The sequence below is a fragment of the Silene latifolia genome, chromosome 8, assembly GCF_048544455.1.
Source record: "Silene latifolia isolate original U9 population chromosome 8, ASM4854445v1, whole genome shotgun sequence".
Taxonomy (NCBI): Eukaryota; Viridiplantae; Streptophyta; class Magnoliopsida; order Caryophyllales; family Caryophyllaceae; genus Silene; species Silene latifolia.
Window position 1 is genome coordinate 108,013,132 of NC_133533.1, and position 15,300 is coordinate 108,028,431.

A 15,300-nucleotide genomic window follows, 5' to 3' on the forward strand; every position below is an offset into this window, starting at 1 on the left:
CGCCGGTGGGGGACCGCAGCCCATCCCCACCAAGTCCAGCTCATCAACGAGCGACTATCCCTGTCCCTTAATGTGCACATCCCCTTCCGTGACGGGTTCCACGGAGGGCGAACTAGGGTGTGAAGCCACTCCCGCAAGTGACTCCACCACAATCACTAGGGCTGAGCAAAACCGGTTAACCGCTTCGGTTTTGCAAACCGGTTCGGTAACCGGTTTTAAAATTTGCCTTTTTTCCTAAACCGAATCCGCTCCGGATTAATCCGGTTAACCGGTTTTTTCTGAATTTAAAAACCGGATCCAAAAACCGGTTTATCCGCTCCGGTTTTCATAACCGGTTTCAAGAAAGACGCACAATAAAATTCATGGAAACACATAGAAAAATTAGGTTACCGGTTTAAAAACCGGTCTCCGGTTTTGAATTTACGTTAATTTTGACTTTTTAGTTTCTAAAAAAGAAACCGGTTTAAAAACCGGTCCCTGGTTTTGAATTTTCTACAACCGAATCCGCTCCGTTTTTATAGTAAAAAATCCGGTTCGGTTACCGCACCGGAAAAAAAAAACCGAATATTCGGACTCCATAATTCGGTTTTCGGTTCGGTTTCGGTTTAAAAAAAACCGTTCGGACTTTTTTGCTCAGCCCTAACAATCACACACACCACAGCATCACAGCCGTCACAACACAACCGTCACAACTAGAGCTGGACAACATAGCGGGCCAGCCCAGCACAGCCCGGCCCAGCCCGGCCTCACGGGCCAATATTCAACAGCCCGGCCAGCCCATGGCCCAGCCCGGCCCAGCCCGGTCAGCCCTACGGGCTGTGCTAGTGTTGGGTTTTTTTCAGCCCGTTTTTTTTTTTTAAAAAAAAAAAAAAAAAAAATTGCACCAAGCCCGGCCCGCCCCGCCCCTATAGTGCCGTGCCCGGGCCTGACCAAAACTAGCCCAGCCCGGCCCGGCACAGCCCGGTTCTATCTTAGTTCCGTGCCAGTGCCGCTCTACCCCAGCCCGCCCTTGGCCCGCACCAGCCCGGCCCAGCCCAGCCCAATGTCCACCTCTAGTCACAACACAACCACATCACCACCGTCACCGCAACACCCATACTCCGATGATCAGCAGATAACAACAATTACAATATAGACACAATCTTAAATCAATTAACAGTAACTGAGTAGGAAAACCCTACCTTTTTCGCAATCCGTTTACGCTGCAATCAACCATACATATGCATAACAATTACCACATCGTCACCTACAACAACAATCATATAATTCCAATCACTAACTGCAAAACCCCATTTTCCCCAATTCATGAATAAAGACAATCCCTAGAATTAATCATCAACAACATAGGGATAAAGACTTACCGGCGAAAGAATGAAAGATTGAATGCGATAGCTACGATGTCCACACACACAGAGGAGAGATTCGGGAGTGATTAGAGTGTCGTAGGTTTGATTAGGTTTGCAAATGACGTTTTAGAAACTGATTATCGAATATATAATCCCTAATTACTCCCGAATCAAACCGCTTAAATATTACTCGCCAGACCGGATACTCGACCGAGTATAGAGTATACTCGGCCGAGTATCCTCTACTCGGTCGAGTATTCATCATACTCTGCCGAGTATTCCTCGGCAGTAGCCAAACAGACTACACAATCTACACTACTCGGTTGAGTACTAGCCTAAGAAATCCGTAGTATTACAGAAAATTACTATTAATTACGGTTGAGTCCCAATTAAATGCCAGATAACCTCAATTTTTTTTATAAATCCTATTAATGTCGAAAAAGAAGTAGAAAAAGAACTTAAACAAACAATAAGCGAAAAATATCTTAAAAATGAATTTGGACCACACAAAACACTCTACCCCACTTGGAATTGAATTTGGACCACACAAAACTTACCAAAAAAGGAAAGAGGAACCAACACCCGACTAGCATGAAAATGGATAGAGGAACCAACACTCAGACTAAGAGGGAGTATTGTTTTTCAATTGCAGATTAACTATTAATTTTCACAACAATAAAAATATTAAAAAGGAGGGAAAAATAGACAAATATTTGCTTGAAAATTTTTTGGGAATCATTTTGTACCAGAACAATTAATCAAGAGTGAAAATTAATTATAATCGAAAAAAAGGTGTTTAAAAATGACTAATTTCTTTAAAAAATGGTGTTCAAAAAACAATTTCAAAGGCATGATAACACATACTTATATAATCTTCACTTCATGCATGAGGATAAAAAAATAAGGCTGTAAAGGATGAGATTTAGGGATGAGTTTGGGTGCGGGAGGATGAGAGAGAAGTGATTGAGGGACAGTGGTGAGAAGATCTATGGAGCGGCGTTATTAGTGATATAATCAAACAATTAGGTAGAAACAAGAAGTCAGACTTATCTCTTAGCCTAAAAGTTTGTATTTCAATGGCACGAGATTTATAAGGGATTGTGGGCGGCGGTAGGGTTTCTAAGTTTCTTGGTGATAACAATAGGGCCAATTAAACCTTTGAAATACGAATTATGAGCCCATGATACTATTAATCTATTAGGCCTTATGGGTCAAGAGATATGGGCCAAATGCAGACATGATAAACGGGTCGGTCGGGTCGGGTCATACGGGTCAGGCCAAATACGGGTCGGTTTATACGGGTCGGTTTAAGTTAAGGTTAGAACACGGGTCAGAAAAAAGTTTATGCTGCCTTTTATTTTATCATTTTTTAGCTGATTTTTTATTTAAAATTTAGATCATACTTAATATTAATAAATAATATTATATTCATTATTTTAAAAATTATTTTCTTATTTAATGATATAAATAAAAGATATAAAAATAATTTTTTAATTAAAAATTTTAAAATAATTTTTTTTATTATTGCAAATATACAATAAAATATTAATATTTTAATAATATTCTTAATTTATTTTTCACTCATCGAGTCAAACGGGTCGGGTTGAGTTTCAACTTTAAAATAACGGGTCAATTGGGTAGGTCAAGATTTACGATCTTTGACCCTAAAAAAATCAGGCCGAGTCATGTTTTCACAAGTCTAGCCAAATGCGATTATAAGGTAAAGTTTAAATTTAAGAAACTATAACATGGGCAAGCAACTCTCTTATTATAAGACCCGTCGACAGGTTGAAAAGGATAATAACCTTAGCTTAAAACTTTAATTTTATCGTCTTAAAAGAGTAAGAGCGGTCAAAGTATCGTCTTAGAGGCCGCACAAAAGCAAAAGGGAAGATAAAAAAATGGGAGGGAGTATTACTGTTTTAACAAAAATATTGAGTAAAAAGAGTCAATTTGCAGGATGCATGTAAATTACCCGGATTTTAGTTGTATTTAAATTATTATAACATACGTCGTAACAGTTTATTATTTATTTTTGAATTAATCTTATCTATATAAAAGCAAAAACATTTCAAGCATTCTCCTTAAACCACATCATCACAAACATAATTTTTTTAAGTAAATGTGGGACCCACAGAAAAATATCTGGAATTAATTGCTGAAAAACTACTATGTTTAAGTTTTAGACGTAAATGTTTACGTTTATATTTTTTACACGTAAATATTAGTGAATAATAAAGTAAAATTAAGTCCAAATTTTTACTACGATGATAAATTACAAGAAAAAATACATCAACTGATAACAATTAATATTTTTATAAAAATACTAACTACTAAATTTAAGTTTAAATTAACCGTAAATGGAGTAAGAAATTAAGGAAACAACATACTAGAAATTTCATTTTTTTTTAAAAAAAGGAACTATTATCTCATAAAAATATTCAGTCAGATATAATTTTTCTGTATGACATGCATATTGTTATATATACATTGCATTTAATATACTTTATACCATGTTTTAACATTGCATTTTTTCAGTGTTTTAATCTATTATCATTATTATAAGAAAAATAGATTATAAAATATTCATATATTTTGGTTAATATTTTTTAAATGTTAAATATTTACGACAATGTTATTAAAAATATACCCGTGCAATTTTGCACGGGTTGAAAACTAGTATTTAGAATAATTAAATTTGATTTTAGGGAAAAAGTGCACACAAGAATTATTTGTTTAGGTTTAGGAAAATGGTACTTCCTCCATTCAACTCCACTCTACCTATTTCACTTTTGTACACTATTCACAATTGTGTATTCAATTTCGATTTTCTCTCGATACGTATGTAGAAATATATTCATGTGCGATCTTGTTTTATTCGTCTTTACGAGTACATTAAAAATATATAACTTTTATAATTTTTGCAAATACGTAGCTAATGATATTTAGCGCGTAAAATACGCGTTGGCAAACGTGAAAAAAGAAAGTGGTAGAGTAGAGTTGAATGGAGGAAGTATGATATGAAAAATTAGTGAAAAGGTGTATGTGAGAGAGTAAATTTTGTATGTGAAAAAGTAATGCCGTAAAAGGAGAAGATTTATTCTAAATTATACACAAAAGATAACATTTGTTAACAAGATATGACAAAATTAGGAAAGAAATAACGGATTTTCTAACATGTGCCCTTACAGCACATGATAAGAAGTTAAGTAGGGAAACTTTGTTGAGAATATATCAGGACAAATTAGAATTAAAACTCAAGTTAGTAGGGAAAGTTTGTTGAGGATATATCATGACAAATTAGAATTAAAACTCATAGTGATATAATGTTGAAAATCTTTTCCTACTTAACTTTTATCAAGGGGCAACCCCATGCTACCACTGCGCCAACCAACGATTGGTATGTAATCTCAACATATAGATTCGTTATATACAACCATATACTTCGTAAGTCATATCGGATCTCGGTGAGGTCGTACAAAAACGAATCTGAATATACGGTTTTTAGCTCGGTTTTACTATAAAAGAAAATAAAAAAATCGTACTCCCGCTAACCCGTACACTACGAATTAGATGTCATTCATTCATTCATTCCTAAATCAAACAAAACCCCTTTCCCTTCTTTACCTAACCAACCCCTAGAATTTCCACCGCACTCCTCTCTCGCCGGCTGCAACACTTGTCTCTCGCCGGCCGCCGTCACTTACTCTTCCCGCACTCCGACATCAACAAGGTATTTATTGCTGTAAATTACTCAGGCAGATTGGTGTCAATGAAGTGCTATACTGATATTGCATTGTGTGTTTGTATGTTCCTTCAATTTTCAAAAACAACATGGCTTATATTAATAATCTATAAATTCGATCCGGGTACTCGGAATGCGTATACCTAATTTAACCTGGTCGTATTGGATATACGGTTTTGCTCACCCCTCGTTAATAGTACTCCTTGTTCCTAGTCACTATCATTTTCTCGCTTTTCTAATCTGTTTATTTTATAGCGCCGTTTTCCTCATCAGCCCGGCACGTATTTTTTTGTTATTTTAGAGTTTTTGAATTATTAATTCAGCAATTAGGGTTTTTTTTTATTAACTTACGATCCCAAGAGTACTTATTTTTTTAATTAGAGTTTCGAAGACTATTAGTTTAACTATTGCTGATACATGGTTTTGTTTATTCCGCTTTATTAGATCTATATTTTCGCCACTTTGTCCACACCATGTCAGCGGTAAGTTCAAATTTCTCGTCATTGTTTCACGTCTATTGCGATAGTTTATATATAGTGGCGGCGGTATTATGGTACAGTGTGATATGTTTTCCAGGAACAAAGTGTTGGTAATGTCAAGCAACTGTTAGAACAAGTGTTTGACAAGTCGCTTCGAGTGACTGTCCCGAATGAGCCTGATGTGCGCCCCTCAATTGCTTGTTGCACTACAAACTTTGGTGACTATCAGTGGTATCTATACTCTGCCCTTGTCGAGCATAATTTGATATTTTGTGCATCTTTGATAAGTCAAGTGTCTATGATTGATGCAGTAACAATGCTATGGGCTTGTTCGGCAAGATTAAGGCAACAATGCCCGAGTTTAGAAATCCACGATCGGTTGGCGAGGTTGAGTTTTTTAGTTTTGAAAATCTAATGCTTGTACTTGGATGTGTTTAAGAAATCTTTCTTGATATTTTTTTTGCTTCAATTACTCAGGCTATCATGAGAAATTTGCCGGAATCAGAGATGATTGAGAGCTGTTCTATCGCAGGGCCCGGATTTGTGAATGTTGTCTTGTCAAAGACGTGGTTAGCTAAGGTGATTATAATTTCATGACCCATCACTTTTTACTGTATTTCTTTGTGGGTGTTCTATTAACCGGTAAATAATTTTTGTTCAGAGGATACAAAAGATGCTTACAGAAGGCGTAGAGACATGGGCTCCAAAATTGTCCATCAAAAGGGCAGTAGTAGACTTTTCATCTCCTAATATTGCAAAGGAGATGCATGTCGGACACTTAAGATCAACTATTATCGGGGACACCCTTGCAAAGATACTCGAGTTTTCTGGTGTAGAAGTGCTCCGAAGAAACCATGTTGGGGACTGGGGCACACAGGTATAGTTGATATTTGCTTAGTATGTGTTTGGCCTAGTTTTTGTCTTGCCAGTTAAAAACTATTTTGAGAACACCCTGAATCACTTTTTAGCACTCAAAATAGAAGCATCACTTTGGTGCTTCTAGCTTTTCAAATTTTTAAGATATCACAAATTTGTATGTTGTAAACGACATTGCTTCTAGCCTAATAGGAAGTTTTACATCTTTAAAAAGGAAATATTTGGTGGAAAAAATGACATCGCTCTATTTCCCCCTCTTTCGTCCTTTCGTTTCCCCTTCCCCTCTAAAAGTATATCCAATCACTTTGTGACGTTTTCGTCTTACTGGACGACCACTTGTAAATAGGGTTGCTTTGTGTCGATGCTTCTTATTACTTTACTTGTATGTGCTTCCTCCATGCAACTCCTCCACACTACCACTTTGCTTTTTCACGTTTGCCAACGCGTATTTTATGCGCTAAATGTCGTTAGCTACATATTTGCAAAAATTATAAAAGCTAGATATTTTTAACGTACTCGTAAAGACGAATCAAACAAGATTCCATATGAATATATTTTCACTTATGTTTTGAGAGAAAATTGAAATTGAATGTTTAATTGTGAATAGTGTACAATATTGAAAGTGGTAGAGTGGAGTTGAATGGAGGAAGTAGTAGTAATTCCTTAAAGTGTCCTGCTTTCTCCAAGAGCTAACATTCTGTTTTTATTCTATTCTTGTAGACTGATAGATTATTCTAATTGCGTAATTGTTACTATTGATAAGATAGAAGCTTCTAACTTATCGTGTGAAGTTTTGATATTTAGTTGTTTGGAATTTCGTTTCTTCTTACTATGGTATTAGCCATTATCCTGGTCAGGTCTTCATAGTTTCTGTTTTCTTTGATTTTAAAGACCTGATTATTTATGCAGTTTGGTATGCTGATTGAGTTCTTGTTTGAGCATTTTCCACGGTGGGAGGACGAGAATGACATCCCTATTAAGGATCTTCAGGTAAGTAGGATATTGTATGTCGGATCTTGTGTGTTAACTCGTATTTTCCCATGTTTGCTCCTGCACCTTTATGATCTACAGCCTCGATTGGATTACGAGGGTCAGTGCATAACAAAAGCAGGAGTTTTCTGTGAACATTTGATCACATTGTAAACTATGTAAAGTGAATACTAATATTCGACATTAAGTGTATTATAAGATGAACATGCTTTCTTTCGAACATTTCATTTCATTCATTTTAATTGCTATCTTAATAGGAAATCCTTGTAAAAGCTACAAAAGTCCTGTCGAAGCTTTTGATCTGACGAATACTATTAGGTTTCTAAAATAACGCCTACTGAATTTTGTGTCCGTATGAATCTAATCTAAGATTTATGATTTCTCGAAACTATTGATTTACTGAAATCGTATAAAAAACTAGCCTCTCACTGGTTTTAGATTTTGTCAGTGTCAGGGTGGTGTGGTGCATGTTCATGAAAGTAGCTTCTTCCATTGATTTTGATGGTGTTTGGATTAAATTGATATTTTGCTTTCAAATTGTTCTAATCGCCTCAATAAGATTCTTATGGAGATCTCCTCTTTTGTGCCTTAACTCAAACTTACGTTGGTGACGTGAAATAAAGTTTTCATTTTAGTTACCTGTGTTTGAGAAATTTCTACCTTTAGTGACATGAGGTATAATGTAATCCATTTTTCTACATCAATGAAGTTTCGAAGCTTATTAAATCATGCAACAACCAACATTAAATGAAATATTCAGGTGAAGTTTCAGAAAATTTTACAAAGCACTGCGTTATAATGCGAATAAATGGTTGTGATTTATTTGAAATGTTGCTTATACACAGTTTAGGTTAAAGATATACCATTCTTGTTACGCTATAAAATTTTCAAAATGTTTTGTTTCAGAATTCCATCTTTTGAAGTTTAGGTTAAAGATGTTTCTTTTTCTTTTATCAATTGCTTTTTCTCCTTCTATTGTCATTTGAAGATTTATGATCAGTTAACCTACATGGCTTATTATGAAAATAGTGATAATGTTTTTGATATGAATTTATCTGATGTGTTTCCAGGCCTTCTACAAACAGTCCAAAAAAAGATTTGACGATGATGCTATCTTCAAGGAAAGGGCACAAAAGGCAGTTGTACAACTTCAGGTAAATGATTAGCTCTTGCACATGCGAGTTTTTATGTTATTTGGGAGAGTTTTGTTGTTTTCTTTGTTTCATTCATGGATGATTATTGTTTGTATCTTGGTGCCCTTATGCATATTTTGCTTGTCCATAGGGTGGAGAACCCAAGTATCTGAAGGCATGGTCTCAGATTTGTGAAATTAGTCGTAGGGAATTTCAGAATGTTTATGAACGTCTCGGTGTTCACATAGAGGAGAAGGTATATGCATACATTTGCTCTTTTTTTTTGTTTTTTTTTTCTTGAGAAGAGAATGTATGTTATTATATTTATGCATACTTTTGCTCATTATTTATTTGTTTCTTTGTGATTTTCCAAAATGGTTCAAGCTCTGCTCACTGTTAGCGTTTTTTTTTTTAAATTCACATCTTAGGGAGAAAGTTTCTACAATCCATATATTCCAAGCGTTTTGGAGGGTTTGAACAATGAAGGTCTGATTACAGAAAGCGAAGGAGCCCAGGTTATAAAAATTGAAGGAAAAAGGATACCTCTCATTGTTGTGAAGAGAGATGGAGGTTTCAACTATGCTTCCACTGATTTAGCAGCTCTTTGGTAAGTGCTTTTTGTGCTATTTGTGGTGTTTAGTGGTCAATTTACAGCCTCGAGTGTTTCTAGTTTGTCATTGCTTCACCATTACTCGCAGCCGTCTTCCCAAATTTCACTAGCCTATTTTCATCCGTTGTAGGCTTTGGCTATTGTGTGACTGTCACGTCTAAAATTGCACTTATGGTTATCCTACTGCTTGCATTAATTAGGTACCGCCTCAATGAAGAAAAGGCTGATTGGATTATTTATGTAACTGACGCTGGTCAGCGTGAGCACTTTGAAATGGTCTTCCATGTAAGTATGCTCTGTTCATAAGCTGTGAAGGTCTATTATATACCGGTATTTCAAGGCTGCAACCTTAGAATTTTTTTTGTCAAAATTGGAGTACTTTATTGTTGTAGGTTTAGTCGCTTCACCTAATCAACCAAATTAAAACAACTACCTTAGCAAATAGCTAGGGTAAGTCGGGTATCGATCCGCAAGGATGTGAGTTAGGCTATGAGTCTCGTTTTAGTTTTAGTTTAGGCTATGTGATGTTTTGTTTTTGTACATCTTTGCTTTTGTCCTTCAACATCTGTTATTTATTTATAAATATATTTAACAGGCAGCGAAGAAAGCTGGTTGGCTTCCTCGTGAGGACAATGAATACCCTAAAGTTACTCATGTGGGTTTTGGTCTTGTATTGGGAGAAGATGGCAAACGTTTCCGTACTCGAAGCTCCGAAGTAGTTCGTCTAGTTGATTTACTTGATGAAGCGAGAAATCGGAGCAAATATGCTCTCAATCAGCGAGGTATTACAAATTTAATATTACTTTTGCATGTGTTCGTTTACTTCACCATGCTGCTTTATATACGTTTTTCCTAGAAGTGTTAATCTATAAATTGGCATCTCTATAGCTTATTATTTTAGTTCTTGCTTACAAAATAAATGAGCTGTTATAGGTAAGACTTCGGAGTGGACTGAGGAGGAACTTGAGCAGACGGCTGAAGCAGTTGGTTATGGGGCTGTGAAGTATGTTTTTTTTTTTATTTTTTTTTTTTGCTTTTCATATGCCTTTCCATGATTTATTGGTCTATGCAAATTTGCACGACTGTCAAGATGTATTTCTTGATGGACCAACAAGTATTGAGTAAGATAGTTCTATAAGACGACGTGACGACATTTAGGGTTTTTGGTGAGTTGTAACTTAGAACCGTAAATGCTCCACCCCATATCCTTGACACTCACCATGGTCTTCCCTTTGTTTTGGCCAATTATGTCAGATGAACAAAGCATACAAAATCATGAAATGTCTTGTGGGATTTTGTTTGACTAGACTCCTTCACTTGCACCTAACCACTGATACAACCAAATCCAAACATCAACAGATCAACTTGCCATGCAACGTATGTTGTTTTCTACTCTGCAGTATAGTTTTTGTGTTCTTTCATTCCTTATGATGCACTGTATGACAATGGAAGATTCTTAGGATCATGGCTTTTCTTGTAATTCGTCTGGTTTCATAAACTAGTTAATATTGTTGCGACTCTTAGTTTGGGAAGGCGCACTGAGGCGATGGGGTCCTAAGGGGCTGAGGCGCAAGATGCGAGGCGAAGGCGCGTGCCTTTTGCACACGAGGCACACTGATTTTTCAGAAGAACATCCATATTTCACAATCAAATTTTGTTTGAAAATAATCCCTTTTTTGTTTTTGAAGAGGGCTAACATGTACTTTAAAAGTGAAAATTAAGGATAAGGGGGAGAAAACAAGGGTAAAATAAAGTAATTTGGAAAGAAATATGGAATTGCACACTAATGCGCCTCGTCTGCGCCTTGGTTCGCCTCAGTAGTTCGCCTCACTAGTTGCGCCTTGGGTGTGCCTCATGCGCCTTTTGTATGCCATGCGCCTCACATCTGGCGCCTCACTGCCCCTTGCGCCTAGGCATGCCTCAAGTGCATTTTTTTAAACTAAGTTCCGACTCCCTTGTATTTTTCTGTTGAAGGAAAGCTATTTTCAGCAAATTTATATCTATAAGGCGCTCTTTAAAAAGAGCAACTATTATGTTCCTCACAAATTCTCATTTGTGACGGACAAAATCCGTCCCTTTGAAGAGATGTGAGACAAAGGGGCAAGTGGGGAGGAGCTGTGAGAGGTTTCTTTGAAGAGACCGTCACAAGCACGACTCTTTGTATGTTCCTCTGTTCGTGTTCTATGTTTGAGGATACTGACACATCTTATCATTGTATCACTCGGGTTGGGTCTTATTGGCTTCACGGTGCGTCGGAACAGACACATTTTATGTGTAGGGGTTTTATTGAGATCATTTAGTCAACAAGATTTTTCGTGTATACTTTTTTTTAAAAAAACTTCTCGTGGTAAGCGGTAATATCATGTTTATAGTTATACCAGCATTAGGTCCATTTATTATCTTTTTTAGTTAAAAAATATTTAGTTATTTGAAGTCGACCTCATTTAGCATTAGGTCCGTTTATTGTCTTTTAAGTCGATTTTTTTTTGAATGTCAAGTTGAAATTTTTGTTGGGGTTAAGCAGCGTATCATGCTATAACTCATTATTCACCCATTGATTTCCGGCTAGACTAGAGTGTGGGGGTCATAAGTGCCCAAATGAGATTCTAGATGTTTCTTCCGATTTCATATCGGAATTTACCTAATTAGAAGTAATAAACTTTTCTCTCAAACAAAATTGACCTCATCTGGATTGCTTTTAAGCTAAGTCGTTGTCGGGTCCTCTATCGGGTCGAGTCAATATTGAGGTCACGGGTCGTTTACTGTCGAGATTGGGCCGACACAAGTCGAGTGGGTGTTGGTTTTAGCCTCGAGTCAGGTCGGTTTAGTTCACCAGTTTTTCTAGTTTCACCAGGTCTGGGATGGGTCCATTAGCTTTGGGATGGGTCCATTAGCTTTTGCCAGCTTCAAGTTTGAGCTGTCTTCTTACTATCTCCCTCAAAAGCCTAGCTTTTGTGCTGGTATCTCACAATTTGATCTTGAAATGTTTTTTCTTTTTCATTGTCCTTAACTGTATGATGTGATTGAAGGTAGAGGTTGAATATATCGACTAACCTTGATTTAAGGCTCTCTCTCTAATTAGTGTAATTACACATCCTGGTATGCGAGACACTATGAACTATCAGGCTGGACAGAGTCACAGCTACTTGAATATACCATCTTTTTGCACGAATTTGTGATTCATCATTATTTGTAGTCAACTTCTGAATGTATTGTTCAGAAGAAATTCAAAATTTTTTGTATTACTACGCATTACGCAATACCCACCTAGTACATACTTGCTGCAATAATGTTCATATATTTCTATTTTCTTCACGTACTGATTGTTTTTCATTGATTGCATATCTTTTCTAAAATTGTTTTTCTCCCCCTCAGGTTTTTTGATTTGAGGGACAATCGAAACACCAACTACACCTTTAACTTTGATCAGATGCTTAAGGACAAGGTATTCTTTTTTTCCACCTTTTAAATTTCATTATTAGTGACGATGTCCACTTTCCCTAAATCTGTCAGTCAAGAATATTTAGAATATAATGATAGGTCAAATCCATCGATAAAAAGTAAAAACGAGGAAAGTCCTCTAGTTTATTCCTTAGTCCTTCACTCACTCCGATTCACTGGGATCATAGCATTTGCTTTTGAGGCTAAAATTAAGAATAGTGTATAAACTATAAAGTGTGCATCTTTAGAAAACACCCTCTTCACCAGAGTGACGCGCCACCCAGACTCTCATCTATTCTCTCTACACCTCGTCACCTCCCCACTCAAACATCTCGCCACAACACCGCCCTACAACTCTTTCCCCAACTGTCGTCGCTAAAGCCTCGGGATCACTCTTTCTCTCACCCTTAACCACCGCGCGATCTCCATTTCTACGCCGTCATGGTGCGCCGCCCATAGATCTAAGTTTTTTGGTACTACACACCACATTTAACAGCCACTACATCCTCCGACTCCACCCCAAAGCTAAAAACCTCATCCTCGACCAATTACTTCCACCTTCTCATCCTCTCTCCACCACCTCCTCGACCGTCTCTATACCGCTGCCAAATCTAGCTTAACGAGTATGTATGTTGAATGGCGGTGGTTCCAAGGTGTGTGGATCTAGTGGCTGCGGCGGCGACGAGTAGGTGTTCCAATTATTTCTCGTATAACCTTACTAACTTAAAAGGCGGTATTATTTTTGGAAAAGTAAATAAAAATGAAGCTAGGAAGGGGGACAATATAATCCTTTTCATATTCTGGTTCATTCCAACATTTAGATCTACTTACGCCTATTTTCTCCCAATTTAATCTATCACATGCATTCCATATTTGGTGACAGGGAAAGACTGCTGTATATTTACTCTATACACATGCTCGGATTTGTTCGATTATTAGAAAATCTGGTAAAAACATTGAAGAATTGAAGAAGGTGAGCTGTCTTTCACTGTGTGATTTCCATTTTCATTTTGCAACTGAACGTTTTGGTAATGTTTATATCCGGCATTTTGACATTCATTTGCATTGTGTCATGATAATGGAGGCTTTTAACACATTTTAGAAAGATCATTATTAGACAGGGTGGGTGCCGTTATACTTGTCAGTTGTCTGATGACTTTTTGATTTAGGGTGGAGAGTTAGCTTTAGATCACGCGGATGAGCGTACATTGGGGCTTCATTTGCTGCAGTTCTCTGAGGTGAAATTTTTATTTTCAGAACATCTAGATCTTACCGAGTCACAGTAATCTTTGATATTCTATGACATATTGGCTGATGTAAGTAAGCTTTATTTCAGATTGTCGAGGAGGCTTGTACTAATCTATTGCCTAATGTAATATGTGAATACTTGTACGGTTTGTCAGAAGATTTTACACAGTTCTACACCAACTGTAAGGTAAGTAAATTTTACCACTAGGCAAAATTTTACTTTGTACTTAGTTTACTTGTTGGGAAGAAAGCTTATGAGTTTACTTTGACTTTATCTATATTTCAGGTGAACGGTTCGGCGGAGGAAACAAGCCGACTCTTATTATGTGAAGCTACTGTGACGGTGATGCGCAAGTGTTTTGAACTACTTGGTATTACGGCTGTGTACAAATTATGACATTTCTACTGCAATTTATGAGAAACTTTATTAGAACTCCCTTAATGTAGAACGCTCTTATGTATTTTAGCATTATTTGACCGTAGCCAAATGTATTCATTGACCATTGGTCATATTTTATCTATTTATGATTGCTAAAAAACTGTTTTTTATATGGAATTTCCTACTTTTAATGACAGTTTGACAACTCATTATTGTTTTTCTATATTTAAAGATAAAGATTAGATATTAGATGATGAACTGTATTTACAAAAGAGCATGTAAGAACTTAATCTAATATATCGATTTTTCTAATATGTGCCCTAATGTGTGTCCTTAGGTCACACGTTAGAAAAACGGTTAATATAATACCCAATTATTGTGGAAATTTGTGCTCCTTTGTGGATTGAAATTATCCCTATAACGAATTTGTGCTATTTTTTTACCAACCACTTTCTTATATATTTTACTTGGTTTACTTTTAAGGTATTCCGGATTCTTAATGCTATTTCGGTTTTCAAAAGTGTTTTAATCTTTTCTCTCGATTTAAATTTTAAGTTTTTATAAAAGAAATTCCGAATTCGATTTTAAAACTCGTAAATTTACCTTGACTTTGCCTTACATTTCCGCTCTTTTGTTTTTTATTTTCCCTATTCTATTCGCATTTTGAGGTGTGCGTTCAACCGTGGACAATTCTAAAGGATAATTTATTTAGCCGACCCCAAATCATTTTGGGATTAAGGCTTTGTTGTTATTGTTGTTGTTGTAGTAGTATTTTAGGTCTAGTGGAACATAATTTAATACTATACTATAATACCCCACTCCTCCATTCAAAAGAGAGAGAGTTTGGAAAGGTCATTCAACTTGTTTTGGCTAATTGAGATGGTTGAAAAAGTCCGATGCACTCCCTGACTATAAACGTGTTTATTGACAACAAAAAGCTCGTATAAACAAAGCTAATTTTGGAGATAATAATACCAAGTTTTTTCAAACTCATGCTACGATTAGACGTAGTAGAAATGTTATTAAACAATTTACAAATAAGAATGGTGTTTG

At 36.3% G+C, this 15,300-nt stretch overlaps 1 protein-coding gene across 1 annotated transcript; it reads left to right on the forward strand.

The window, feature by feature from the left end:
* The first annotated feature begins 4,928 nt into the window (after positions 1–4,928).
* Positions 4,929–14,417, forward strand: LOC141597233 (arginine--tRNA ligase, chloroplastic/mitochondrial-like). The gene is made up of 18 exons (XM_074417609.1): positions 4,929–5,079; positions 5,536–5,573; positions 5,668–5,801; positions 5,882–5,957; positions 6,048–6,149; positions 6,232–6,447; positions 7,356–7,436; positions 8,507–8,590; positions 8,721–8,825; positions 8,998–9,176; positions 9,380–9,464; positions 9,775–9,961; positions 10,113–10,182; positions 12,555–12,624; positions 13,504–13,593; positions 13,790–13,858; positions 13,957–14,055; positions 14,155–14,417. The coding sequence occupies exons 2-18, from the start codon at positions 5,565–5,567 to the stop codon at positions 14,263–14,265; spliced, it is 1,767 nt and encodes a 588-aa protein (XP_074273710.1). The 5' UTR covers positions 4,929–5,079; positions 5,536–5,564; the 3' UTR covers positions 14,266–14,417.
* The last annotated feature ends 883 nt before the right edge of the window (positions 14,418–15,300 follow it).